This window comes from Mesoplodon bidens (genome assembly GCF_964165515.1).
Source record: "Mesoplodon bidens genome assembly, chromosome: 2".
Lineage (NCBI taxonomy): Eukaryota > Metazoa > Chordata > Mammalia > Artiodactyla > Ziphiidae > Mesoplodon > Mesoplodon bidens.
The window spans coordinates 168800193-168828062 of NC_138177.1; the positions used below are offsets into that span (position 1 = coordinate 168800193).

General features: G+C 40.1%; 1 protein-coding gene across 3 annotated transcripts in view; it reads left to right on the forward strand.

Annotated features, from left to right (window-relative positions):
• The first annotated feature begins 15481 nt into the window (after positions 1-15481).
• The window catches only part of HNRNPR (heterogeneous nuclear ribonucleoprotein R), a 35033-nt gene continuing 22644 nt past the window's right edge, over positions 15482-27870 (forward strand). Inside the window, exons 1-5 of one of the 3 annotated variants that reach the window (XM_081226045.1) lie at positions 15482-15679; positions 18884-19052; positions 21297-21415; positions 21968-22075; positions 24456-24569. In XM_081226045.1, the coding sequence (XP_081082171.1) occupies positions 18896-19052; positions 21297-21415; positions 21968-22075; positions 24456-24569 (498 nt within the window). In that variant the 5' untranslated portion in view covers positions 15482-15679; positions 18884-18895. The remainder of the gene's footprint in view (positions 15680-18883; positions 19053-21296; positions 21416-21967; positions 22076-24455; positions 24570-27870) is intronic. The other 2 variants (XM_081226046.1, XM_081226047.1) reach the window with 2 other exon arrangements.

Genomic DNA, 27870 nt, shown 5'->3' on the forward strand with positions numbered 1-27870 from the left:
TTAAAATTGGGCACAATTGTTTTTTTTTTTTTTTTTTTTCTTTTTGCGGTATGCGGGCCTCTCACTGTTGTGGCCTCTCCCGTTGCGGAGCACAGGCTCCGGACGCGCAGGCCCAGCGGCCATGGCTCACGGGCCCAGCCGCTCCGCGGCATATGGGATCCTCCCAGACCGGGGCACGAACCCGTATCCCCTGCATCGGCAGGCGGACTCCCAACCACTGCGCCACCAGGGAGGCCCCACAATTGTTTTTATATTGATGCATTTGTACAGATGTTCTTGTGGGAATTTGGGAATACCGTGTCTTCACATTATTGGTGAACCCTCTGGATATTGCCATATTTTGGCAAGTGCAAAAACCTGGACAGTTCCCTATGAAGATTAGGCTGGTGGCAAAGCAACATGGAAATATTTGATATGGGTAACTCATTAGCTTTGGAGAAGGGAAACAGAAGCAAAAAAAAAAAAAAAAATCCTAACGGAAAAATGAGAGGAGGCCATATTGCTTTAAGGAGATATTTTTGAGTATCTGTTAAGGATACTAAAACAATTTTATTAAATTAGTATTAGGATCCCAGAACAGAGATACGTCTTAGAAACAAAGGCTCTATATTCATGACATGATTGTGCAGTCTGCCTAAGGCAGTGATTATGTTCTACTAGGGTGTGGCCATGATTTTCAAATTACTTACATGTAATTTTATCTTACAAAAACATTTTTTTAAATGGAAGGCCAGTCTAGGCAGAGGTAGGGAGTGGAAGTGCTTTAAATCGGGGAAAAATACAAATACGAAAGAAAAGTTTTAATTAACCCTATGGCCAAGACTAGAAAAAGAAAGAGATTTTATCAAACCTTTTTTTTTTTTTTTTGGCTGCACCGCAAGGCTTGCGGGATCTTAGTTCCCCAACCAGGGATCGAACCCGTGCCCTCGGCAGTGAAAGCGTGGAGTCCAAACCACTGGACCTCCAGAGAGTTCCTGTAAACATTTTTTAAAACTCCTTTTCTCCTTTCTACATGTTCAGCATTTTTTATTTCTGGGTAGGAAAGTAAGGAAAATGCTGGAGAAGGTCACCTGGAACCACTCCTTCAGGGCATTTAACATGTTAATGTTTCGCCATGATTATAGTAGAGGCAGATTTCCTTCTTTGAATTTTCTCTAGGAGGCTAGCCCTTTGTTATGGCTGTGCTTCCAACCCATTAGAACCCCACTGAGTCTACTGAAATGATAATTTGTTAAATGGTTCCCTAGTGTTTCAAAGGTTAGTGTTCCTGCTGAAAAAGGAGTTCCTACGCCCTGGGAGAAATGCACCTCTTTGAAGCATTGGTTAGATACCTAACTCTGATGGAGTAGCCGACTGGGACCTGCTTATCTATAGGAGACTTCAAGATAAAAAGTTGTTAGTGTGGGACTTCCCTGGTGGTCCCATGGTTAAGACTTTGCCTTCCAATGCAGGGGGTGTGGGCCCGAGCCCTGGTCGGGGAACTAAGATCCCACGTGCCTCGTGGCCAAAACACCAAAACATAAAACAGGAGCAATATTGTAACAAATTCAATAAAGATTTTTAAAAATGGTCCACATCAAAAAGAAAAAAATCTTTAAAAAAAACATTGTAGAGCAGTTATACTCCAATAAAGATGTAAAAAAAAAAATAGATGGAAGATAAGGAATCAGAAGCAGCCAGTTGAAATTACTTCAAACTTTTGGTGAAGATGAGAGAGAAGACTGTATGAAAAGAAGTAAGGAATAAGTCCTGGAAATAAAGCAATGGAAAAGGTTTTCATTTAAGGACAGAGAACACTGTGATATGTGAATAGGCAAAGGGGAGAAAATTAGTGGAGAGAAAAGGACTGGAGAAAATAAAAAGTTGTTAGTGAAAAATGAGTAAAATGAATAGAAGAAAATTACCCTGTAATGACCTAAAACGGTTTCATGGTGAATCCCATTGTATGATCTGTTTTCCTAAATGCTTCATATTCGAAGTTTGTATCATTTTCAGCTTCTTCAAAGGTGCTTTTTTTCCCTCTGGCAGAGACTGAGGCTGATAACATCAAAATCTCACTTTGACTCTCACACCAGCCCCTGCGGCTGCCCTGTAGACGTCTCCACTTGGAAATTACCCAGGCAGACCCCAAACTGAATTTACCACTTTGTTCTATCACCGTCCCCCCTCACCTGCTTCTCCTGTTATTTCCTAACTCAGTCATGGCCTAGTCATCCAAGCTAGAAACTTGCATATCATACTTGAAACCTTCTCCTTTAGCCACCTTCCCAAAATCAATCATGAAAATTAGTTGAAAAATTAGTCTTCAGTAATTAGTCTTATGATATACCACTTCCTAAATAGTTCTCAAATCTGTCTACCTGCTCTCTGTTCTGCCACCACTTATCATGTGACCTTGGGCAAGTTACTTAGCTTCTCTGTTCCTTGGATTGCCCATCTGTAAAATGGGGGTAATTATATCCATCTCACAGAGTTGCAAAGATTAAATAATGGGGCTCAAAATATTAACTGCAGTTATTCAGACCATCACCAAGCCACAGCCTGCTTACTGAAACAATCTCTTAATGAGTCTCATCTATTTTCAACCCCCTTCCATCTGTTCTCCCTTGCTGCAGCGAGAATGAGCTTTCTGAAGGGCAAATCCCTTCATGCCACTCTTCTGTGCAAAACTTTCTCATGCTTCCCATTGCCAGCAGCCTACAGTGTGATGTAGGTCATCAAGATCTGGCCTCTGCTGCCCTCGTCAGCTTCAGTTCTCTGCACTTTCCCTGTACTTGCAACGCTCTTCAAGCTGCATCTCTTTCTCTCCACTCTTCTGGTCAACTCCTCCTCATCTTTCAGGTCTCATACTTAACTTGTTCTAGGGATCCTTTCCCGATCCCATGAGACTGGATCAGGTGGTCCTGTTCAGTGTTCCCTGGGATTATCCCACCGAAAGCACTTTATTCATTTTGTAATTGCCTGTTCACTTTTTCATCTCCTCCATTAGACTTTGATATCCTTGAAGAAATCACTGTGTCTTGCTCATCATTGTATCTTCAGCCCCTAGCAAAATATTTGACTTAGAGTAGGCAGGCAACAAATATTTCTTGGATAAATGAGAGGAGAATATGTATAAACTTCATTCCCTTCATCAGGACTGGTGACTTCATTTCTGATTTGTCACTGCACAAGCTATTCGTAAAAGAAATTCTGTAGAAACGGTAGATATTCTCTCATTGCATATCTGGTGAGGCCTAATGCAAGAGGAAAAAGGCACCTAAAGGCAATGTGGCCCAACTAAGACACCCCCTCCCAAGGTAAAGCTGGGATAAAGTCACCGGCCCCTCATGCTCCAGTACTTGAATCGTTGTCATCTTTGAAGAGTTATCTAGGATTAGACATCATGGCAACTTTGGTGACATGTTACAAGGCAAGCTCTCAATACAGGAAGCTTGGGCAGGATTCTAAGCTCCCAGCTGCAGGTTTGGCTGTTGGTCAACCTCTGAAATTCTCCAAGCTGAGCACATAAGCCAATAGTTGTTAATATTTTCAGGAGGATTCAGATTCCTTTGAGAATCTAATGAAAGTTTTGGATCTCTTGTTTGAGAGTTCTTTATTTATTTTGCTTACAAGTCCTTTATCAGATATGATTTGCAAATATTTTTCCTAGTCTTTGGCTTTCCATTCCCTTAACAGTGCCTTTCAAAGAACCAATGTTTTGGGACTTCCCTCATGGCGCAGTGGTTCAGAATCCGCCTGCCAATGCAGGGGACATGGGTTTGAGCCCTGGTCCAGGAAGATCCCACATGCTGCAGAGCAACTAAGCCCGTGCGCCACAACTACGGAGCCTGCGCTCTAGAGCCCGTGAGCCACAACTACTGAGCCCACGTGCCACAACTACTGAAGCCCGTGCACCTAGAGCCTATGCTCTGCAACAAGAGAAGCCACTGCAATGAGAAGCCTGCGCACCACAACGAAGAGTAGCCCCCACTCCCTGCAACTAGAGGAAGCCCATGCGCAGCAACAAAGACCCAACACAGCCAAAGATAAATAAATAAATACATTTATATTAAAAAAACCCCCAAAGAACCAAAGTTTTAAATTTTGATGAAGTCCTGTTTTCTAATAGGATTTTTACCCAAGATTTCCTTTTCTAAATCTCCATATTGATAGTTCTTGAGTTACAAGACTTCAATCTTTGGTTTTTAGGCAAGGGAGGGAAGAAGAATGCTTTCTAGATTTCACCCTCATTTGGTTATGTTCACTCCATTGGAGTTTGGATTTTAGCCCAGGTAGTACTGCCATTATACCAGAGCAACAGGGCCATCTCCCTGAGCCCTGCACTTTAAAGTTGCACCTTTCCCCACTAGGCCAAGGGGATGTGCCCATCTAGAGCTCATACTCCCCCCCACTCCCCTTCTAGATCACAAACCTCAACTATCTAGGACCTTGGAATTCTTTGCCCGGACAGCCCACTTCAAGCCTCTTCCCCAAGTTTGTTCCCTTGAGGGCAAACCAATCTCCATGTGTGTACCCATAGCCCTTGGTTTGGGAGGATGGACAGAGACTGGACCTGCAGCCACACGTGGACCTGAGGGCCCTCCTGGAATAGGACAAAGCCAGAACAGGAAAAGAAGGGGGCAAGCTTTCATCTGTTTCTGTTTTTTGTTTTTTTGTTTTTGGCCATGCTGCATGTGGGATGTTAGTTTCCAGACCAGGGATCAAACCTGCACCCCTGCATTGGAAGCGTGGAGTCTTAAACACTGTACCACCAGGGAAGTCCCTTATTTGTACTCTTGCTCAACTCCTAGTCCTAGCCTCCAGGCATACTATCAACTGTTTTTTCGTTTGTTTTTTTGTTTTTGTTTTTTTTTTTTTTGCCGTATGCGGGCCTCTCACTGTTGTGGCCTCTCCCGTTGCGGAGCACAGGCTCCGGACACACAGGCTCAGCGGCCATGGCTCACGGGCCCAGCCACTCTGCGGCATGTGGGATCCTCCCGGACCGGGGCATGAACCCGTGTCCCCTGCATTAGCAGGCGGACTCTCAAACACTGCGCCACCAGGGAAGCCCCTATCAACTGTTTTTACCAGTGACTTATAAGGAGTCAGAACCTATGATATCCAGATTCCTGAGGTGAGTAATTTGTTGGATGGACGAGTATGCTATGGATGGAACCAGAACACACAAAGAGGAGGAATCTGGGGTGGGTATAGAGAATAGAAGTTAATTAAGTCATTTAACAAAAATTTGTTGAGCACCAACGATGTACCTGGCATAGGAATTAATGAGGCAAAGACTCTGCCCTTGTTGAACTTGTATTCTGTGGGGGAGATGGACAATCCACAAAGGTATACATAACATCAGGTGGTAACAAGTACAATAAAGAAAAATAGAGTAAGGGAAGGGGAGTGAAGGGGGACTGCTATTTTAGACAGGATGGTCAAGACTCTCTAAAGGGGTGACATTAGAGCAGATTTCTGAAGAAGCTGTCAGGATATCTGGAGGAAAGTGTTCTAAGTACTTAATTTACCAAAGAGCAAATGTAAGGTGCTAGGCAGCGGTTGGCATACTGGAGGAACCAGACGGGTGGGTGGTCAGGGAGGAAGGGGGCAAATGGTGGGAGATAAAAACCATCTTTAGAGACTTGTTGAGGAGTTTGAAGCACCTGTTACGTCCAAACACATGTTCATATGCCCAGCAGGTAGTTGAAAATATGAGTCCAGAGCTCAGGACCCCAAATGGGCTTGTAGATAAAAGAAATGGGAATAGTGAATATGGAAATGAGCAGTGAAAACCATGCAAGTGAATGGAGTGGCCCTGATTGAGTGTGAGAACAGCATCAAGGTTGGAATCCTGGGAGCACCAATAGGTAATGATGGGCAGAGGAGAGGAGTATTACAGAACCCAGAGAAAAATCCGGAGAGGAGGGTCAGAGGGCAAAGGATGTGACACATTTCAAGATGTCCAAATGTAGCAGATGTCTAGTGAGATACTGTATTTGAAACTCTTTGTAAATGGAAAAACTCCATGCAAGCATAGGTATTATATGACTGTTAGTATTAATGATAATTAGAGAGGACTTTCCCCCTTCCTCTAATGGTTATTTTAACTTAAAGGTAATGAAAGTTTAGTTATACACATGTAGTCTATTTATAATCAATTCTTACGATTGCACTTTCAAAACAAACATAAGTAAGTTATACTGAGGGAGCAAGACTCACAATCCCTGTTAAATCTGATTTGTGTAACAGTATAACATGTATATTGGTATATGGGTAATAATCGTAGAATTCTACTGGATTTTGTTTAAAAGCTTACAGTAACACTTCCTAAGGTTTGTCACACATAACTCTTCTGTCTGCCTATAGGGAAGCCTTAAAATAATTAAAACTCAATGGACCAAATATTATGTTCAACAGTCTCCTAGAATTTGATTTCTGGAATTTAGGTGGCAGCTGCTGCCACCGCCTGTGCCAGTCTCTTTAATGGCTGCAGAGTTCAGTGTTAGCGGGTAGATGCGCCAAGGTGCCGATGGTGAGTCTCCAGGGAATCCTGCTGTTGCTAAGTGGGAAAATGTGGTGTTAAATTCTTTCAAAGACCAAGTGTTCATCACTCTTAAATTGGACTTAACAAACCTAATTGAACTTGAAAGTTGATTTTTTTTTTTTTGCCACACCACGTGGTATGCGGGATCTTAGTTCCCCAACCAGGGATCAAACCCGTGCCCCCTGCAGTGGAAGCGCGGAGTCCTAATCACTGGACCACCAGGGAATTCCTGATTCTTGTTTTCTTTCTTTCTTTTTTAAAAAAATAAATTTATTTGTTTTTGGCTGCATTGGGTCTCCTTTGCTGCGCGTGGGCTTTCTCTAGTTGCAGTGAGCGGGGGCTACTCTTCGTTCTGGTGGGCGGGCTTCTCATTTCGGTGGCTTCTCATTGTGGAGCACGGGCTCTAGGCTTGCAGGCTTCAGTTGTTGTGGCACGTGGGCTCTAGAGCGCAGGCTCAGTAGTTGTGGCGCACGGGCTTAGTTGCTCCTCAGCATGTGGGATCTTCCCGTACCAGGGCTCGAACCCCTGTCCCCTGCATTGGCAGGCGGATTCTTAACCACTGCGCCACCAGGGAAGTCCAATTCTTGTTTTCCTGAGTTTGACTGAGGAAATGGAAGGTTGGAAAGGAGAGCTCATTTTCCTAAATTTCTTTTTCAGTTTCCCACCCCCACACACACTTTTTCTGTATTCCCTCAACAGAACCCAAGGAGAGCAGAGAACTCATTTAAAAAAGAAGGACAAAAATAATTTCAAAATCAGAGACTACCAACTTCAGGTTTGGAAATATGAAGGCTTAAAAAGACAAAGGTTTAACTTTATTGGGTTTCATTCATCTCTTCTGGCTGTGTACCATAATGATTATGAGACACGAATTTGGAGTTACATCAGAGTCTGAGTCTCAACTCTGACCTGGGAATTAGTTTCTTCATCTGCAAAAGGGAGATGATACCTTTTGGTACCTGCCTCATATATTGTGAGCATTAAATGAGATAGCATGGCAAATGCTTTAAAATGCTAACTAGTATCATGAAGTCTATGTAGGTATAATCTCCATGGGATGTTTTCTTTTCTAGCAAAGCTACCCAAATGGTTGTTGCTCCTCCATATTGAGACCTTGTGAGGCCACAGTTTTGTTCTTAGATACTGTCATTTCTCAGAACATGTTCAAACTGCATTGCAAAGCCAATTTGCAAAGCACATAAGGAAAATGTTCTCATTATCTTATATCACAGTTTGCTTTGGGCTCTAAATAGTATTTTCTAACTTATTCATCAGATTGACAATGATGGGTTTTTGACTGATAAAAATGTCTACCTCTACAAATGAAGAATCTGCCAACAATAAGACTTTAATTGAAAAGGAGCTTGATGAAGTAGCTCAAAACTCGGTTTGAGTCTTTGTTCACCTGTGTGGCTTTGAGCAAATGTTTTAACCTCCCTGAGCCTTGTTTCTTCAATAAAATGGGATAATATTACTAGCCTTTAACATTTCATGAGAGGATCAGCAACAGCATTTGTAAAACACTGGACACATAGTAAGAGCTCCATAAATGGTAGTGACTATTGTTTAAAATGTTGTGTCACAAAGATAAAGAAACACTCTTTCCATTTTAAAACAGCTTGATGAATTTGAGAATTAGAAGGGAACTCATTGGGCCAGCTAGGATAATCTTCAAAAGAAAAAATGCAAAAATGATGATAAAGCAGGCACACAAAAATGATGATAAAGCAGGCCTTGGGGTAAGTTGACTACAAGCTATTGCAAGCCACCCATATGGCAATTTATTTTTTAAAAGAAGCATAATCCTAGGAGGTAAAAATGAGAGACAGTGTTCAGCTCTGGCCAGTCTTGATTGGAGCACTACCATTTTGGAAAATGGTAAATAAAGACATTTATTATTTATTTATTTATTTTATTTCTGGCTGCGTTGGGTCTTAGTTGCAGCATGCGGGATCTTTGCTGAGGCATGCAGGATCTTTCCTTGCAGCGTGGGCTTCTCTCTAGTTGTGGCGTGCAGGTTTCCTCTTCTCTAGTTGTGGCGCATGGGTTCCAGACCACGTGGGCTCTGTAGTTTACCTCACGCGGGCTCTAGTTGAGGCGTGTGAGCTCAGTAGTTGTCGCATGCAAGCTTAATTGGCCCGCAGCATGTGGAATCTTAGTTCCCTGACCAGGGATCGAACCCACGTCCCCTGCACTGTAAGGCAGATCCTTTACCACTGGACCGCCAGGGAAGTCCCTCTGTATTATTTCTTTTTTCCTTTCCCCTGTGTGTGACTTCGAACTGTGTCTGGGATGGCTTAACCTTGTTAGTAGCAAGTGAAGGCATTTTAAAGAGGCTGAATTGATGTAATCTTGTTTGGACTCTGAGGAACAGACTGTTTCTTTTAGAATCATGAAACAGACAAGCAAGATGAAGATTAATCTAAGGATCCAATAAAAAGGTTTGGTAATTTTAAACATTCTTTGTTAGTTCAGGTTGTAAGTGGTAAAAGTCAAAGCTTCAGTTTGAATATTCTGGTGCCCTGTAACTGTTTTAAGAAGCAAAAGCATGTTGTTCATTGACATACCAGTCAGACCACAGATTTGGTCTGTCACGGTGCAGGGCTGTGGACTCGTCTTGCTGTGCTGTGTTACCTCATCTTAAAAGGTTAGAGATAGCTACCCACCACCAGTCCCTGCCATCAGGAAACCTGCACAAGCCTCTTAGATAGACTCATCCACCAGAGGGCAGACAGCAGAAGCAAGAAGAACTACAATCCTGCAGGCTGTGGAACAAAAACCACATTCACGAAAGATAGACAAGATGAAAAGGCAGAGGGCTATGTACCAGATGAAGGAACAAGATAAAACCCCAGAAAAACAACTAAATGAAGTGGAGATAGGCAACCTTCCAGAAAAAGAATTCAGAATAATGATAGTGAAGATAATCCAGAACCTCGGAAAAACAATGGAGGCAAAGATCAAAAAGATGCAAGAAATGTTTAACAAAGACCTAGAAGAATTAAAGAACAAACAAACAGAGATGAACAATACAATAACTGAAATGAAAACTACACTAGAAGGAATCAATAGCAGAATAACTGAGACAGAAGAACGGATAAGTGACCTGGAAGACAGAATGGTGGAATTCACTGCTGCAGAACAGAATAAAGAAAAAAAAATGAAAAGAAATGAAGGCAGCCTAAGAGACCTCTGGGACAACATCAAAACGCAACAACATTCACATTATAGGGGTCCCAGAAGGAGAAGAGAGAGAGAAAGGATCCGAGAAAATATTTGAAGAGATAATAGTCGAAAACTTCCCTAACATGGGAAAGGAAATAGCCACCCAAGTCCAGGAAGCACAGCGAGTCCCACACAGGATAAACCCAAGGAGAAACACGCCGAGACACATAGTAATCAAATTGGCAAAAATTAAAGACAAAGAAAAATTATTGAAAGCAGCAAGGGAAGAACGACAAATAACATACAAGGGAACTCCCATAAGGTTAACAGCTGATTTCTCAGCAGAAACTCTACAAGCCAGAAGGGAGTGGCATGACATATTTAAAGTGATGAAGGGGAAGAATCTACAACCAAGATTACTCTACCTGGCAAGGATCTCATTCAGATTTGATGGAGAAATCAAAAGCTTTACAGACAAGCAAAAGCTGAGAGAATTCAGCACCACCAAACCAGCTCTACAACAAATGCTAAAGGAACTTCTCTAAGTGGGAAACACAAGAGAAGAAAAGGACCTACAACAACAAACCCAAAACAATTAAGAAAATGGTCATAGGAACATACATATCCATAATTACCTTAAACGTGAATGGATTAAATGCTCCAACCAAAAGACACAGGCTTGCTGAATGGATACAAAAACAAGACCCATATATATACTGTCTACAAGAGACCCACTTCAGACCTAGGGACACATAGAGACTGAAAGCGAGGGGATGGAAAAAGATATTCCATGCAAATGGAAATCAAAAGAAAGCTGGAGTAGCAATACTCATATCAGATAAAATAGACTTTAAAATAAAGAATGTTACAAGAGACAAGGAAGGACAGTACATAATGATCAAGGGATCAATCCAAGAAGAAGATATAACAATTATAAATATACATGCACCCAACATAGGAACACTTCAATACATAAGGCAACTGCTAACAGCTGTAAAAGAGGAAATCGACAGTAACACAATAATAGTGGGGGACTTTAACACCTCACTTACACAAATGGACAGATCATCCAAAATGAAAATAAATAAGGAAACAGAGCTTTAAATGACACAATAGACCAGATAGATTTAGTTGATATTTATAGGACATTCCATCCAAAAACAGCAGATTACACTTTCTTCTCAAGTGCACATGGAACATTCTCCTGGACAGATCACATCTTGGGTCACAAATCAAGCCTCAGTAAATTTAAGGAAATTGAAATCATATCAAAAATCTTTTCTGACCACAACGCTATGAGATTAGAAATGAATTACAGGGGAAAAAAACGTAAAAAACACAAACACATGGAGGCTAAACACTACGTTACTAAATAACCAAGAGATCACTGAAGAAATCAAAGAGGAAATCAAAAAATACCTAGCGACAAATGACAACGAAAACTATAAGACACTGATGAAAGAAATTAAAGATGATGCCAACAGATGGAGAGATATACGATGTTCTTGGATTGGAAGAATCAATATTGTGAAAATGACTCTACTACCCAAAGCAATCTACAGATGCAATGCAATCCCTATCAAATTACCAATGGCACTTTTTACGGATCTAGAAAAAAAAATCTTAAAATCTGTATGGAGACACAAAAGACCCTGAATAGCCAAAGCAGTCTTGAGGGAAAAAAACGGAGCTGGAGGAATCAGACTCCCTGACTTCAGACTATACTACAGAGCTACAGTAATCAAGACAATATGGTACTGGCACAAAAACAGAAACATAGATCAATGGAACAAGATAGAAAGCCCAGAGGTAAATCCACGCACCTATTGTCAACTAATCTATGACAAAGGAGGCAAGGATATACAATGGAGAAAAGACAATCTCTTCAATAAGTGGTGCTGGGAAAACTGGACAGCTACATGTAAAAGAATGAAATTAGAACACTCCCTAGCACCATATACAAAAATGAACTCAAAATGGATTAGAGACCTAAATGTAAGACTGGACACTATAAAACTCTTAGAGGAAAACATAGGAAGAACACTCTTTGACATAAATCACAGCAAGATCTTTTTTTTTTTTTTTTTTCTTTTTGCGGTATGCGGGCCTCTCACTGTTGTGGCCTCTCCCGTTGCGGAGCACAGGCTCCGGATGCGCAGGCCCAGCGGCCATGGCTCACGGGCCCAGCCGCTCCGCGGCATATGGGATCCTCCCAGACCGGGGCACGAACCCGTATCCCCTGCATCGGCAGGCGGACTCTCAACCACTGCGCCACCAGGGAGGCCCAGCAAGATCTTTTTTGATCCACCTGCTAGAGTAGTGGAAATAAAAACAAAAATAAACAAATGGGACCTAATGAAACTTAAAAGCTTTTGCACAGCAAAGGAAACCATAAACAAGATGAAAAGACAACCCTCAGAATGGGAGAAAATATTTGCAAACAAATCAACGGACAAAGGATTAATCTCCAAAATATATAAACAGCTCATGCAGCTCAATATTAAAAAAAACAAACAACCCAATCCAAAAATGGGCAGAAGACCTAAATAGACATTTCTCCAAAGAAGACATACAGATGGCCAAGAAGCACATGAAAAGCTACTCAACATCACTAATTATTAGAGAACTGCAAATCAAAACTACAATGAGGTATCACATCACCCCAGTTAGAATGGGCTTCATCAGAAAATCTACAAACAACAAATGCTGGAGAGGGTGTGGAGAAAAGGGAACCCTCTTGCACTCTTGGTGGGAATGTAAACTGATACAGCCACTATGGAGAACAGTATGGAGGTTCCTTAAAAAGACTAAGAATAGAATTACCAGATGATCCAGCAATCCCACTACTGGGCATATACCCAGAGAAAACCACAATTCAAAAAGACACACGCACCCCAATGTTCACTGCAGCACTATTTACAATAGCCAGGTCATGGAAGCAGCCTAAATGCCCATCAACAGACGAATGGATAAAGAAGATGTGATACATATATACAACGGAATATTACTCAGCCATAAAAAGGAATGAAATTGGGTCATTTGTTGAGACGTGGATGGATCTAGATACTGTCATACAGAGTGAAGTAAGTGAGAAAGAGAAAAACAAATATCGTATATTAACGCATATATGTGGAAACCAGAAAAATGGTACAGATGAACCGGTTTGCAGGGCAGAAATTGAGACACAGATGTAGAGAATAAACATATGGACACCAAGGGGGGAAAGCTGCGGGGGGTGGTGGTGGTGGTGGTGTGATGAATTGGGCAATTGGGATTGACATGTATACACTGATGTGTATAAAATTGATGACTAATAAGAACCTACTATATATATAAAAAAAAGAAAGAATGGCCAAAAAAATCCCCAAATTAATAGAAAACACTAATCTACACATCTAAGAAGCTCAAAAACAAATTGGATACAAGATTTGTTTAAAATCCAAAATCATTTACTGTACTTATAAAGGACAAAACCCACATGATCAATAGACAAAAACATTTGGGAAAATCCAACATCCATTCTAAAAACTCTCAACAAATTAGGAATAAAACGGAACTTCTTCAAAGTAATAACATCTACTGGGACTTCCCTGGTGGTCCAGTGGCTAGGACTGAGCTCCCAATGCAGGGGGCCTGGGTTCAATCCCTGGTCAGGAAACTAGATCCCACATGTCGCAACTAAGACCCAGCACAGCCAAATTAAAAAAAAAAAAGAACATCTACTAAAAAAAAAAAAAAGGTTAAGAGATATAGCTGGAGCTCTCCCTAGCAACTCATTTTTATTATATCTATTTGTATACTTGTCCTGACTTGTCAGCTAGAATGTAAGCTCTCAGAGGACAGAGATTGTTTTATTCATTTTATATTTCCTACTTTCAACACAGTGATTTATATGTAGACGGCACACAACAAATATCTGTATAATACTGCATTCACGAATGCACACACACACACACAGTTGTTTTTGAAATGCAAAGCTCAGATCACCATATTTTCCAAATCAAAAAAATCAAGATATATGGTCTGGAAAGGTGGAGTATACTTAGGAGGACCATATGGGTGAATATTTGAAATATTATCTCAGAAAATATTGGCTGATAGAATCACTTTAATTACAGTATCCAGTCCAGGGGTTCTTATCCTGTGTTAAATGGACTTAAAAGAATCTCTGAATGGAATTCACTGGCCCTTCAACTTGGAAGGGAAAGAAATAACAACTTTATTTTCACTAATATACTGCCAAAATTAAGCATTTTTCCCCATTGTTAATGTAGGCAACAAACCAGAGAATTAGCAGTACTTTTCACTCCGTCACCAATAGGAATCACAGATATTTTCATACACATTATAGTTGTGGGGTTTCATGAAACATCTCCTCATTGCTTACATTTCAGTAGTTGTTTGACCTGCTTCACGATCTTGATATTTAATACTTAAAGAAGAAGATTACTATGTCACAAGAGTTTAAAAAATGTATTTCCTGATTGTATTTCAACATTTGTAATGCTATGTATTTTACTTTATTTTATGCATTTAAAAACCTAAAAGATCCATAGCTTTCACCAGACTGTCGAATGGCACAAAATAGGTTAAGAACCCACGAGCTAGAAGCAGATTTATGTGAAGCTAATAAAGGTTAAGCTTCAAAGTCCCTTTACCATGCCCTTCCAAGACTCTGTTCCTAAATTTGTATTCATCATTTTATATTATTTTTCTAAAGGATCCCAGCATTTGTATAAGTTTCACACCCCATAATACAAAAGTTGGATTCACCATGACGTTTAGCCCAGTACCGGGCACATAGGTTTTCCATAATTAATTTCTGGTTGATAGCTTCTGGGAAATTTAAACGATCCTCGAAGTTATCTGGAAATCTTGCAGACCACCGCTTGCCTTCCTCCACTTCCCGAGAGGGATGGGGCAGTGGAGATGGGGTCGGAAAGGAAGGGCCGTGGGATGAGATAGGTTTGGACTAAGGCAAGACAGGGAACAAACCAGTAGGGGGTGGAAGGTGAGAAATGTTTAGGAATAACGGGAATTAGTCTCCCTTGGGAATGAGCCCTTTTCCTTGCACGGCTCCTTTGGTTTCGTAGTTGTATGTATCTGACCTATCTACCTTGTGAATATTCATTAGCTCCAAACCCCGTGAAGAAAGGTCTCTGCTCTGTCATTTGTAGGTAACATTGCTCTTGAGAAACGCCCACTTCAGCGATTTCCCTCACATTCTGAGCTGCTCCCAACGATGTGTGGAAGGGAGCCCGGGAGTCAGCTTTCCGAGCGTTCCAAGGGATGATTTTCTACACGAAGAAATTCTCCAACAAAACAGACGAGCCAAATCCTTAAACCGTGTTCTAACTAGAGTCCAAAAGACGACCTAGAGGGAGGCCGGACCGCGTGGCGGTGGGCGTGTCTGGGGCGAATGCCGGCGGCGGCGGCTCCCGGCGGGATTACCGGCGCTGTGGCGCCAGCCAAGGGGCGGGAGGGCCGCGGCCGAACAACCCGGTGCGGACGGTAGGGGGGGGCTCCGGAGGCGGCCTACTTGTTCGGCCTCGCGCCGGCTGCAGACGAAGAGGGAGGAGCCTCGGCACCCTGGGCTTGGAGCACCGCAGTTTCGCCTCCACCCGGGGCTTCGCCACAGACCCCTTTGTGTTCCTTCCCCCGCCCCGGAGGCTCCCCAGCCGGCGGCGCTGAGTTCCCTCATTGGCTCAGCCGACGGCTTCGTCGATTGGCTCCCAAGTCGTCCGGCGTGGTGCGCCTCTTCTCGCTACTATTGGTCTTCTGAGCTGTTCCTCAGGCCGCCGCGCGCGGTGATTGCCCGGCCGCTCGGAGTCCCTGGAAGCAGTTCCGGGAAACCCCGCGTGCTGCCGGGATCGCGTCTCTGTCCATGAGGGGGGGAGGGGGTGGCGCGCGCGCCATTTCTAGTCGTTTTCAAAGCGCCTCGCGCAGATTCTCACGGGCCCGGCAGTCGGCCCCAGCTCTGCCCTGGTGAGTTTCGCGCCGGCCCGCGGGGGGAGGGGCCGGGAGCCCCGATCCGACCCTACTGGGCCCGGCCGTGGCACTGCGCCTTGTCCCCAGTTTCGTTTTCGCTCCGAGGCCCCGGGGTGGGGGTGGGGATGGGCTGGTGGCGGTTTCAGCCTTGTCCGGCCGCTCAGTTGAGGGCCTGGCCCAGCCGAGGCGCCTCCTCGCCCTCGCTCATCCTCCCCCCGCCCCTCCAACCCCCGGCCCACGGTCCGGCCGGCCCGGCGCCCTCCGCGCAGGCTGCCGGGCCGGGCGCGCTTTTCCCGCCTCCGCCCGCTGCTCCACGCGGCCGGGCCGGGCCGGCGGCCTGGGACGCCCGCGGCCCCATTGCCTCTCCCCGCCGGAGCCGTCTCGCTCCCGTCTCTTCCGGCCTAGCCACGAGTGGGATGTGTTGCTGATCCGGACCGGCATGGGGAGGGGGTGGGCAGAGGGCGGGATACAAACCCCGGGTGACCTGAGCCGGGAGAAAACTTTTGTGTGAAGCAGAGGCCAAAAGGCTGGTTTGTGTAGGAAGCCTCCCTCCCCTCCCCCATTCTGCATGCTGCGAGTCGAGATTTGAAGGAAAAAATGACTACTAGAGGCCATGAAACTTAGCCTTGGAGCGGCGCCTGAGATACCTAATTCTAAGACTGTCATAGGCGCGCTAAATTGGAAAGGCGATTCTTTTTCTTCTGCGGTAGAAACCGTAATTGCCAAAATTTAAAACTTGAAGCCACGGGGCTCTTGAAGGGTTCAGTCCTTTCACACTACCTGTTTCAGATTTTTGCTGTCCTCCGGAGGCTGAATTTATGTCTCATGAGTCAGTCGTAGGTTAAGGGCTTGACACTCCTAAGCCATGAGATAACCGTTATCTTCATTTCGTTGGTTCTTCTAAAGCCGGTCTCTTAAATGTGAAGAATTTTCACGAGATGTTCAGAAAAAATCAGGGAGGGGCTAGTGCCAGACTTCCCAAATCCCCCAGCAGCCCTTATTTAAATTTCTACTTTTCGCAAAAAAGTTTAGATCAAATGACTTAAGTCACATTAGTGTATTTGCTGCATCCAGAAATATGGTTTGGCTGTGTGGCATCGTATTGAATACACACAAGAGTTTTAAATGGTCTCATATGACATGAAAGTCTTTTTTTAAATGAGCACATTGTATTTGGCTTGAAGAGAGCTTTTTCCTTGATCCGAAAGGTATTCTCTGGACTCTAATAGTTGTACGTTTTTGTTGTTGTTAAAGTTTACAGACTTTTTTTGTAAATTTCAAACAATTTCAGAATCAACTTGTAGAGAGCCTTTGCAGTGAATGGTAGTCATAAATATTTCTGTCTTGTGCTTAATATGCAACTTGTCTTTTTGCTTTACACATACTTAAAAAAAATACCACCTTAACAGATGTTCGTTGAACTTTTCTGTTAAAAATTTGCTTTCTTTCCGTGACTAATAGTATTCCAAGGTGCAATACTGCAAGGGTCTTGTGATACGGAGAACTTCTGAGTTCTGATGATCTTATGGTCGTACTTGGGGGTGGGGGAGCATGGAAAACTATGTTCACAAAGATGTTTTGGACTTTAGGATGCATCTTTATAGAAGTAGGTTGTATTAATCAGTAAACTGTTCATCTTAAACTGTAAGTAGTTTCTTGATCAGAAGTGCCAGTTTTGAATGGTTTTGTTTTTGCCAGTTCATCAGAATTTGAGGCTTGCCTTGAGAAACATTTATCCATCCAGCGATTAACCACGGAGTCTGCGTCTGTATAGACATTAGAGGGCTACGAAGTCTTAATAATGTTTTGTAATCATAAGAAGTCATGGTATTGTTTATCCCATTTTCAAAGTAACCCTTTCTGCATTTTCCTCTCTACCCCGTATTACCTCCTTCTTAGTCTTCCTCCCTTTTTCATTAACTTCAACTAAATATCGGTAGACTTTGAAATGAAGTTGTTTTAAGTCGGAAAACTGCACCTGGTGCATTTGCACAGTGTTTTGATAAGCAGTGTGGAGGTGTGGTTATCTTACGTATGGGTTTTAGCGCTTTTTAGGAAACTTGTATTTTCTTTATAGCGGACTAGGTATCTTGAGTTTCATCAAGAAAAGTAGGCTTTTCCTTGAAATCCACCTTCATGTCCTTTATTTCAGTATTCGTTGCAGTGTCTTTATTCTGGTGCTTATTACCTTCATCACATTATAATTTCACCACAGATAAATGCACTTTAACTTTAATTCCATCTTTTGAGGAGGTAGTATAGAGACTGGCCTTGTATGGTTTTATTATTTAATCTCTCTCTTCAGGGAGTTGATCCATTTCAGCATTACATACAGGTTGAACACCCAAAGTGATTTGGGTAGGTTAATCTGAGACGTCTGACCTAAGTTTATCCTAATTAGGTAATGTTTGTTGAAACTATTTGGAAGAAATTAGTTATCCGTTCTAAAATATGTTTTTTAGGTTTATTTTACTGATACGAAAAATTCAGTATACACTCATGATTTTTTTTTTTAAGAAGCAACCTTAACTATAGCTCACTTTTTATTTTATGTGGACTTAAAACAATCATTTAGCTTTTAAACCTGGTCATTTTTTCTTTTAAATCTGTGAATGGGAATAGCAAATTAATTTTAGAACAAAAATTAATGTCAAGTTGTGTTTTTTGTTTTGTTTTAAGTGAGGCGGAGAAAGCCCAAATCACCAGAATGTTGAACTAGAGACAACAGGGCATTTATTTCACACCTATCTTGGATTTGAAGCAGAGCTAGGAAATTTGAAAGTCCTTGAACCTTAAGTTGTCTGTGGGTGTTCATTCTGTTTTTAAACCAAACTTTTTAAAACTGTGTAAGAATTGAGAGCTTGAGGGGCTTTTTAGGATTTTGTGGTGATTTGTTGATAAGCTCATCAGGACACAACAGCTGCTTTTGTTAATCAGTGATTCTACCTTAAGTAAATTCAAGCCTTTATTTAACCTAGTGTACATGAAGTTCCTTAAATAACACTTCCATGTACATTTTCCATGGTTTTACAGAATTATTATGCAAATTTAGGTCAGATACATCAGAAAAGACATCATAAAATAATATTTTGATAGAAGTTATTAGCAGCATGTATACAAATTAGTTTAGATAAATCATGCATTGTCCTACAAACTAGTTATTTCTGGCTTAATGTAATATAGCTCCTGAATTTTTTCCAGCAGCATAATAAAATGGCTAATCAGGTGAATGGTAATGCGGTACAGTTAAAAGAAGAGGAAGAACCAATGGATACTTCCAGTGTAACTCACACAGAACACTACAAGACACTGATAGAGGCAGGCCTCCCACAGAAGGTGGCAGAAAGACTTGATGAAATATTTCAGACAGGTATAATATACATTTCTTGTTTCTGACTGGTTATGAAAGTGAGGGCAAACCACTTTGAATTTTATAGACTTTTTTTAAGGTTAAATATTATTGTTTCTGATCTATATAGAGCTGAATGTTACTTTCCCTTCATTGAGGGCATATTGGGTTTGACTTTGATATTCTTATTTCATTATTTCAAAGCCTTCTTAGTGTTGAATATGCAGTCTTAGTTGTTTCAGAACAGTACATCAATTTGTCTTAGATTTACCATCAATTAATATATATGTTTCAGCATATCAAATTTTACATTTTTTCTTAATCTAAATCAGTCATCATTTTGCTTTTACTTTTCTACTTTAGCTTCTTAAAGTGATTGTTAAAACAGCTTAGGTCTGATTAGGTGGCATAATAAGAGGACTAGTTAGACTGTATTGTCTGAAATGATAATAAATGTCAGACTCGTTGAGAGTTTGTGGCCTGTCTAGTTTCTAACAGACAGACATCCACAACTCTCAGTAATTTGGAAGTGTTTGGTTTGTAACAGCTGCCTTTTTTTTTCTTTCTTTCTTTTTTTTTTTAAATCTAGGAGTCCCATGGTTAAGTGCTTAAGGAAATTTGAACATTTTAATATGGTGGTTGTAAGTGGTTTGAAGTTCTAAAGAGGGAGAGAAATATATCCCCTTAGGAAGTGTTGTTCATAAATAAATGTGTCCTTCCCCTTTGGGGCCATAGATGGAAACTTTCTTCCTCTGTGTTTTGTGTGCCTATCCAGATTCTGGGAGAGAGAATTGAGCTGTCTCACAAACGTGTCTTAAGTACCGTAGTAACAAATATCTGGGGTTTTTTTGTCCTTAAAACATTTTTTATTTTTAATCTGAGAAGCTCAAGATAATTTTAGACATTAAAATGACTTCTCAAAATGACTCCTGAGTGATGGTCCCATTTGAAAATCAGTCCTCAGGAACTTTCTGTGACATTCTGCCATAGAGAATTGGCAGTGATCTGCTTTGAGATACTCTCTTGTAGAGTGTTCTGTTACTGATAAGAGGCTGATGGTTTGGGTGTAGGGTTGGATTGACAGAATGGACTGATGGCTATCCTGAGTTGTGGCTTTGGGTGGTGATATGGAATATTCAAGTAAGGAAACTCCAATTATTTAGGCATGCTCATTTTGAGCTCTTAAAGCAAATCATGGCAACATTTTTTTTAAAAGTAACTTCGCAAGTGATAGTATTTATTATGGAGTAAAGTTCTTTTTGGCTTTACCAAAATGGAGTCACTTTTGATGTTAGTTCATATGGATTTGGGGGTTTTAATCTGCCAAATATTTCCATTTTACTTTGGATCAATTCTGAAATATTGAGAAATATAAAATTTAACAGACTTAAGAAATTATACTTAAACTTAGTAAATGTTCTGTGTGCAGTTAAATATACTGTATATATATATAGAATGCAGTGCATATATTTTCTGTATAGTTTGCTTGTTAAGTCCACAGTAAAGTCCTTTTAATGCCATTTGCAAAAATTGTCATTGTTGACAGTGTTGTGAATGCCACAGCATCTTTTAAAATCTCATTGTGACACTTCTGAAGAGCAAAAAAATGCCTTAAAATATGACTTTCAGAATTGATTAATCAAGCTGCACTGGCATTTATAGAAAAGTTTAAAATTATGCCTTTCCACATTCTGACTGCAGCAAAGTAGATGTTCAGATGAATTTCATTTTATCTTAGGTGCTAAGGAGGGAAAGCCTGTGACACTTTTTGGAGAGTGGAAAGAATTATTTAGTAAAAGAGGTTCTCTCTTATTTTTTTCCCCACTTCTTGTGTGGTTAGCAGTAACTCCAACAGTGCATGTAATTTGAAGGTTGCTCCTTGGGAAATACAGTGTGTTCTTGTCACCCTAACATAACTTGTTACATTAATGCTTAATCTGTAGTACAGTGTGTACATCAGATTTAACTTCCGGAATTTAAACGTTTTGGGGAGTGGGAAATGGGGTTAGGATTTTTTTGGTTTTGGGGGGGATATGGGGATTGAAATTTATGTTTATAGGTGTTGACATTTTATCTTTTGTTTTCATATTTGTACTCTTGACCTTTCTGTATAGTATTTGTATAGCTGCCTATATACATATAGTTAAATGAAAATGTAGTTAGTGATAGTATTGAATATAACAATTCTTGATTAAACACTGATAGCACAGTTTAGATTATCCCCTTTGTTGCAATAATGTTACCCCTTTTCAATTTAATTTTTAGGATTGGTAGCTTATGTCGATCTTGATGAAAGAGCCATTGATGCTCTCAGGGAATTTAATGAAGAAGGAGCTCTGTCTGTACTACAGCAGTTCAAGGAAAGTGACTTATCACATGTTCAGGTAAGGTCATTATTCAGAAATGTCTTTGAACAACTAATGATCTGAGATTATTTTACTGTTACTTTTTTTCCTGTGGAGGAGTGGTATTTTTGTTTCTGACTACCTCTGCTTCTTTTAAAAAATTAGCTTAAAGAAAAAAAGATCTACATGGCAGAGAGTTTTCAGAAACACAAGCATAAAGGAAAATTCTCTCACTCCTTTGTAATATTTTTGGATTATGTGATCCTGTTTTATTATCTTGGAGGGAAATAATGTTGGTGGGAGGAATAGATTCAGGACACCTGGCAAAATAGCCCAGATACATTTAAATATCTACCAATGGAAGACTGTTTTGCCAGTGTAGCAGGTAAGCTCCCCGGAGGTCTTGTGTGTCTTAACTGCTGTCTGTCCCAGTCTGGCATGTAACAACCACTCTGCAAATATTTGTTGAGTGAATAAATGAGTAAATATTTTGTTAAAATTCTGGTCTTCTGAAATTTAAATTTAATTATGTATTTGACGCTTCATCAATTCATGGTGGTTCTTTTTCATTGAATTACTTGGCTGTTCTAGAACAAAAGTGCATTTTTATGTGGAGTTATGAAGACCTACAGGCAAAGGGAGAAACAGGGGAGCAAGGTGCAAGAGTCTACAAAGGGACCCGATGAAGCAAAGATCAAGGTAAAACTTGACTTGGATAGTTGTAATGAAATTAAATTTAATTATGAGATCAAATGCTTCTTTTCATGTTTTCTAGAAACAGTTGTTTGTTTTTTTTTTTTTTTTGCGATACGCGGGCCTCTCACTGTTCTGGCCTCTCCTGTTGCGGAGCGCAGGCTCCGGACGCGCAGGCTCAGCGGCCATGGCTCATGGGCCTAACCGCTCCGCAGCATGTGGGATCTTCCCGGACCGGGGCACGAACCCGTGTCCCCTGCATCGGCAGGCGGACTCTCAACCACTGCCCCACCAGGGAAGCTCTGGAAACAGTTTTTATTGCACGTAAAAAAAAAGAAAAAGAAAAACTAGTGTTTGGAAATGAGATAATTTAGGGGAAATTACGTAAGAAGAATTTTGGGGGCAGACATTTAATTGTATGTTTGGTGAAAATTCCTAAACATACTCTCCCTTATTCCTTGTTATTTTGGCTATGAATGACATATTTATTGATACTTCCAATAATAGTTTTTTAGATTGATTCAATCATGTCTTTTCAGTTTCTTTCCAAGTATTTTGTGTCTTTTCTCTTGCTGAAGAGGTGTTTTAATAACTGCTTTCCTCCTCCTCAGTTTTTATTTACTTCAGTTTCTTTGTTTGTAAACTGGGAACAGTAATAGTACCTACCTCATGAAGTGTGAAGGTTAAAGGAATTAAGATACGTAAAGTGCTTAGAGTAATGCCTGGAATATAGCGAGAACAGTATAACTATGAGCCATTATTATTATTACTATTATTATTTAGATAAACTGAAAGGTGAATATAGGGCTTTTAGTAAAAGAATTAAATGGGTATTGATGTTGTGCTGCAGTGATAGACTTTTGAGTTTGAAATAGTTAATTTATTTAACGTTGAAGTCTGTACAAGAAATATTTTAGACAAGAAATATAACATAGTTTTTATCATGTAACTAGCATATATAAAGCTCCTTTGTACCTTTTTTCCCTCATCTGTAAAATGGCGTAATCCCATTCTTATATCTTTTAACTAATAGATGAAAACTCTATATGCTGCTGTAATGGTTGTTTTTTTAAAAACTTATTGCTGTTCATTGGATAGATCTGTATTATTTCCCTAAAGCTGGCTATTTGCTCTTGAGAAGGTGCATACTATATATGTAATAAGTGTATATTACATATTATACAAGTAATGTATAATATGTAACATGTTTTGTGTGTATTCTATATTACATGTATTTCTGTGGTTAAAATAGTCAAAGGTAGAAGAATGGAGAGTCTAAGGTAACTGGAATCCCGGGGTTCCTCCAGAGATATTTTTGAAAACTATTGAACTTGGTGATGTCTAAAGTCTGTTGCTGCTCTGACGTGCTGTGATTTTAAAAACCTGAAGTGTAAAATTCCCCTTTCTAGGTAGATTCCATTTCTTTTTTTCCACGTGTCTTTGTTCTGTAGGCCTTTCACACGAACACAAACCCGTAAGGGCAAAAGGACATTATCTTCTTCTCTATGATTCCTCTTAATACCTAATATAATGTTGTGAGGAAGGTTGGAAATCAGGAAACATAGTTTGTTTTTTGAAACCTGAGAGTATATTCATTTGGTAATTGCCAGATGTTTTGAGTCTGTGCCGTATGAGAAATGGTCTGGTTTTTATGGAGCTTATGGTGTAGTAGGAGTACAAAACAACAGGATTAAACAAAATAAAGGTTAAATTATTTGAGTACAGTAGAAAGACTAGGATGATGTGAGAAATAGTAAATTAGAGAAGTTGCATAAAAGAGCTAGGACTTCTGCTTTTTTTAAGGATAGAGAACTTTTTTTTGTTTGTTGTATTATGAATTTATTATTGTCAGTATGATATGGACACTCAAATCACTTTGATATCCTTTAACGCCAGCATCCTCACTGGAATTAATATAACCTTTCCGCAATGTTCTTTAAAGGGGATAGAGAACATTTCATTTGAAAAGAGTCACTGGATGTAAGTATGCTACGTAAAGGGAGGAAATAAGGAAAAAATCTAATTGACATAGAGGGGGTGCAAAATGAGGAATACTGTGGTACATAAGTATGAATAGGTAGCCTGGGGTCAGCTTATGTCAAAGTTTTAGTAATCCTTCCCCCTTTTTTCTGTTCTGATAACAAAAAAGTGATGTGTGCTTGGAGACGTAACTTGCCTGCAACTCTTTCCATTAAATGTATGGAAAGGAGAAGTAAAAGTCAACACGTGTGAGAGGAACCAGTGTGAACTTTGTGATTTTTTTTCCCCAAACTAAAATACATAACCTAAGATGTTAGGGTACCTTTTGGAAAATATTTATATTTTGATTTGTGTGTGTATGATATTTAATATTCAACTATAAATAATTATGTATAATTATCTTTAGGCCTTGCTTGAGAGGACTGGTTATACCCTGGATGTAACCACAGGACAGAGGAAGTATGGTGGTCCTCCACCAGACAGTGTGTACTCTGGCATGCAACCTGGAATTGGAACAGAAGTAAGTGTTCTTCAGCTGTTCGCTGAAATCTTTCCAGTTTGTAAATAATTCTACCTATTGTATGATGGGGGAAAAAACTGATGTTTTTCAAAGAGCTATTATTATTTTTTTGGATATCCATCTGTATTTTGCTGCCATCATAAGTAGGGATAATCATGTGACTGGTAGATACCCAAACACTTTGTAAAGGAATGTAGAGTTTTTGGAACTGGCTACTAAAACTGTGCAACTAACAACACACCATTTTAGGTCCTGGGGGTGAGGTTATCAAGGAGAAACAATTGCTTTATTCTGTTTTTGTTTTTGTTTTATGTCAGTAATTTTGAATGGTGCTTGTCCTCCCTCCTTGACCTTCCCCTTCATCACATAGAAGATACTCAGTGTTCACAGAGAGATTTATTGAAGGGAGTGGGTTGCACAAGGGAAGGATGTAGAATCAGATAAAAGGTTGAGCACATTGGTCTATACTTGAACAAAGAAGGAATCCTTCCTCCATCTGTGTTTTCATGAAGGTCTCTTCATATACCTTTGTGCTAGCCTATTCGAATCCTTTAAATGGAAAAAACTGTGTGCCAAAAGGTAAGCCCTGTTACTGCACGGACCTTTTCTGTTTGGTGTCTATTTAGTGCCTAGCATAGTGCCAGGAGTATAGTAGGCACACAGTATTTGACAAATAATTGGTTATGGTTTTTTTCTTTGAGTACTGTAATCCTGACTTCGTAACTTAAAATTTAAACTAGGTTAAATGATAATCTTACAGGATTTTCTTTAAAACAAAGTGATGGCAGTAGCTTCCTTAGGTGATGATGTCAGTTAAAATATTTAGGTGGTATTGTTATATATCTCCTACTTATTAGAATTCTAAGAAATCTTAAAACATTACTCAAACATTGTCAATGGCACCCTTCTAAAAGCTGAAACTTAACTTTTCAGGTAGCCAGAGGCAAAGATTATTATTTCTGGTTTGTGAATAGATAAACAAAGACATCACCGTTTAACATAACACTTTAGATGTATATCAGAGCTAATTCTAATTATGTTCTCTGTATGTAGAATGTTCTCTGTATGTAGAATATTTTCTGTATGTAAATGTTTACAGTTATTGGTTCCCTGAACTTCTTTTATACATTACAATTAATGTTCTGTTTCTTAATATTTAACATTATGAAAAGGGCTCTAAGCATTTTTGTTTTTTGTGATACCTGTATCAGCTACATATGTTTGTTTTGAGTCTCAAAAAACTACTGTAAATTACTTAATGCTATATAATTATTGATAGAGTTGGGATTGGGACTGTAAACCATCTACATTCCTTACAGGAGCAAGTGTCATTGAAACAATATACAAGTGAATGATATCTTTAGCCTTTTACTCACTTTTGTCCTCTCATTAATCCCCCTCCACCATCCTTTATCTTTAATGTTCTATTTATGTTGTGACTCTTTAAAATCTACATTTATATTTTATTTTTAAACAATATGGAAATATAGTTCAGCTTTCTTAAAGGGACTCCTACACCATATGTATTTTTTTCTAATGGTTTTAAATTTTGTTCCTGGCATCAGGATTTTTTTTCTCTTACCTTAAGCCCTCATATAAAATGAATAAAAGTGGAATTGATGCTTTGCCTTTTTTCTTGTTCTTGAGGCAGCTTGAAACACTTCCAAGAGGAGAATACATTTTGAAAAAGTTATCTGTAGTATACCATGTGATATCCTTATCAATTATTGCTACATTTTCTTAGTTTTGTTTCTTTGACTAATTATAAAATCCTTAGGAGTAAAAATTATTTGTATCATATGGTTCTGTTCTTCACAATGTCGAATATAGCCTGGTGTAAAATTAGTTGGTTGTATCTATCTCATAATTATAGAAATAAACTTTTTTTATTAGATTGGTTTCTTTAATGAGCTCTTTAATGGAAACTTGTTTTATCTTTGCTTTATGTAGATAAGGAAGGAGTTTGCTAGTACTTTAAGATTTCACTGGAAGTATTTGAACAATTTAATAGAGTAAACTTTTGAGTATCCGATTAGAAACAAATAGTATGCTAATTGTAAAATATGTATACATTCTCTTATATTGCACTCCCTCTTTAGCAGAAAGATGCATTTTTCTGCATGTTAGATATCATTACATACAGCAGATATGGTTGCAGCAAAAATCCCTATATGAGATCACCAGCCTAAGCCACTCTTGTCAAGCAGTTTGTTGCAATAAGAGTGCAGTGTAAAAGTTTGGATTTCTCCCTTAAGTTTAGATTTCATGAGATTTGGCCTATATGTTTTGAAAATTAAAGTTTTTAACATACTGGGTTGATGATAGGTTTAGTACATAATTGGTTTTAATTGGTGTCATATGGATGCTCTAAGGTTTGGGTTTTTGTTCTTTTTTGGTTCATTACAGTTACTAAAAATTATTATTAGCTCTTTCTTTTAATGTTTTATTTTATTTATTTATTTATTTTTATTTTTGGCTGCGTCGGGTCTTCGTTGCGGCACTCGGGCTCTTCGTTGCAGTGTGCGGGCTTCTCTCTAGTTGTGGCATGGGGTTTTCTGTCTCTAGTTGTGGTGAGCGGGCTCCAGAGTGTGTGAACTCTGTAGTTTGCGGCACTTGGGCTCTCTAGTTGAGGCGTGTGGGCTTAGTTGCTCCACAACATGTGAGATCTTAGTTTCCCGACCAGGTATCTAACCCATGTACCCTGCATTGGAAGGCGGATTCTTAACCACTGGACCACCAGGGAAGTCCCCCCCAAATTATTATCAGCTCTTGATTGAGGAAGTTGAAATTAGGGTCAGTACATGAGACTGACATTATTAAAATTAAGCTATGAGAAGGCTACGAGGTTTTATCTTTGGATAAAATCTACTGTAAAGGGCTTCCCTGGTGGGGCATTGGTTAAGAATCTGCCTTCCAGTGCAGGGGACACAGGTTCAAGCCCTGGTCCGGGAAGATTCCACATGCTGTGGAGCAACTCTAGAGCCCAAGAGCCACAACTACTGAAGCCTGCGTGCCTAGAGCCCGTGTTCCGCAACAAGAGAAGCCACCACAACAAGCCCGCGCACTGCAACGAAGAGTAGCCCCTGCTCACCACAACTAAAGAAAGCCCAAGCACAGCAACGAAGACCCAGTGCAGCCATAAATAAATAAATAAATAAATAAAAATCTACTGTGAATTAACCCTGTAAGTGAGTACTCATTAATGGACATAGTTGCTAAGCATTGACCTTGAGATGAGAAATACACAAGAATGATAAGTATCAATTTTGAAATGCGTTTTTTTTTTTAGTGTGCCTTGGCT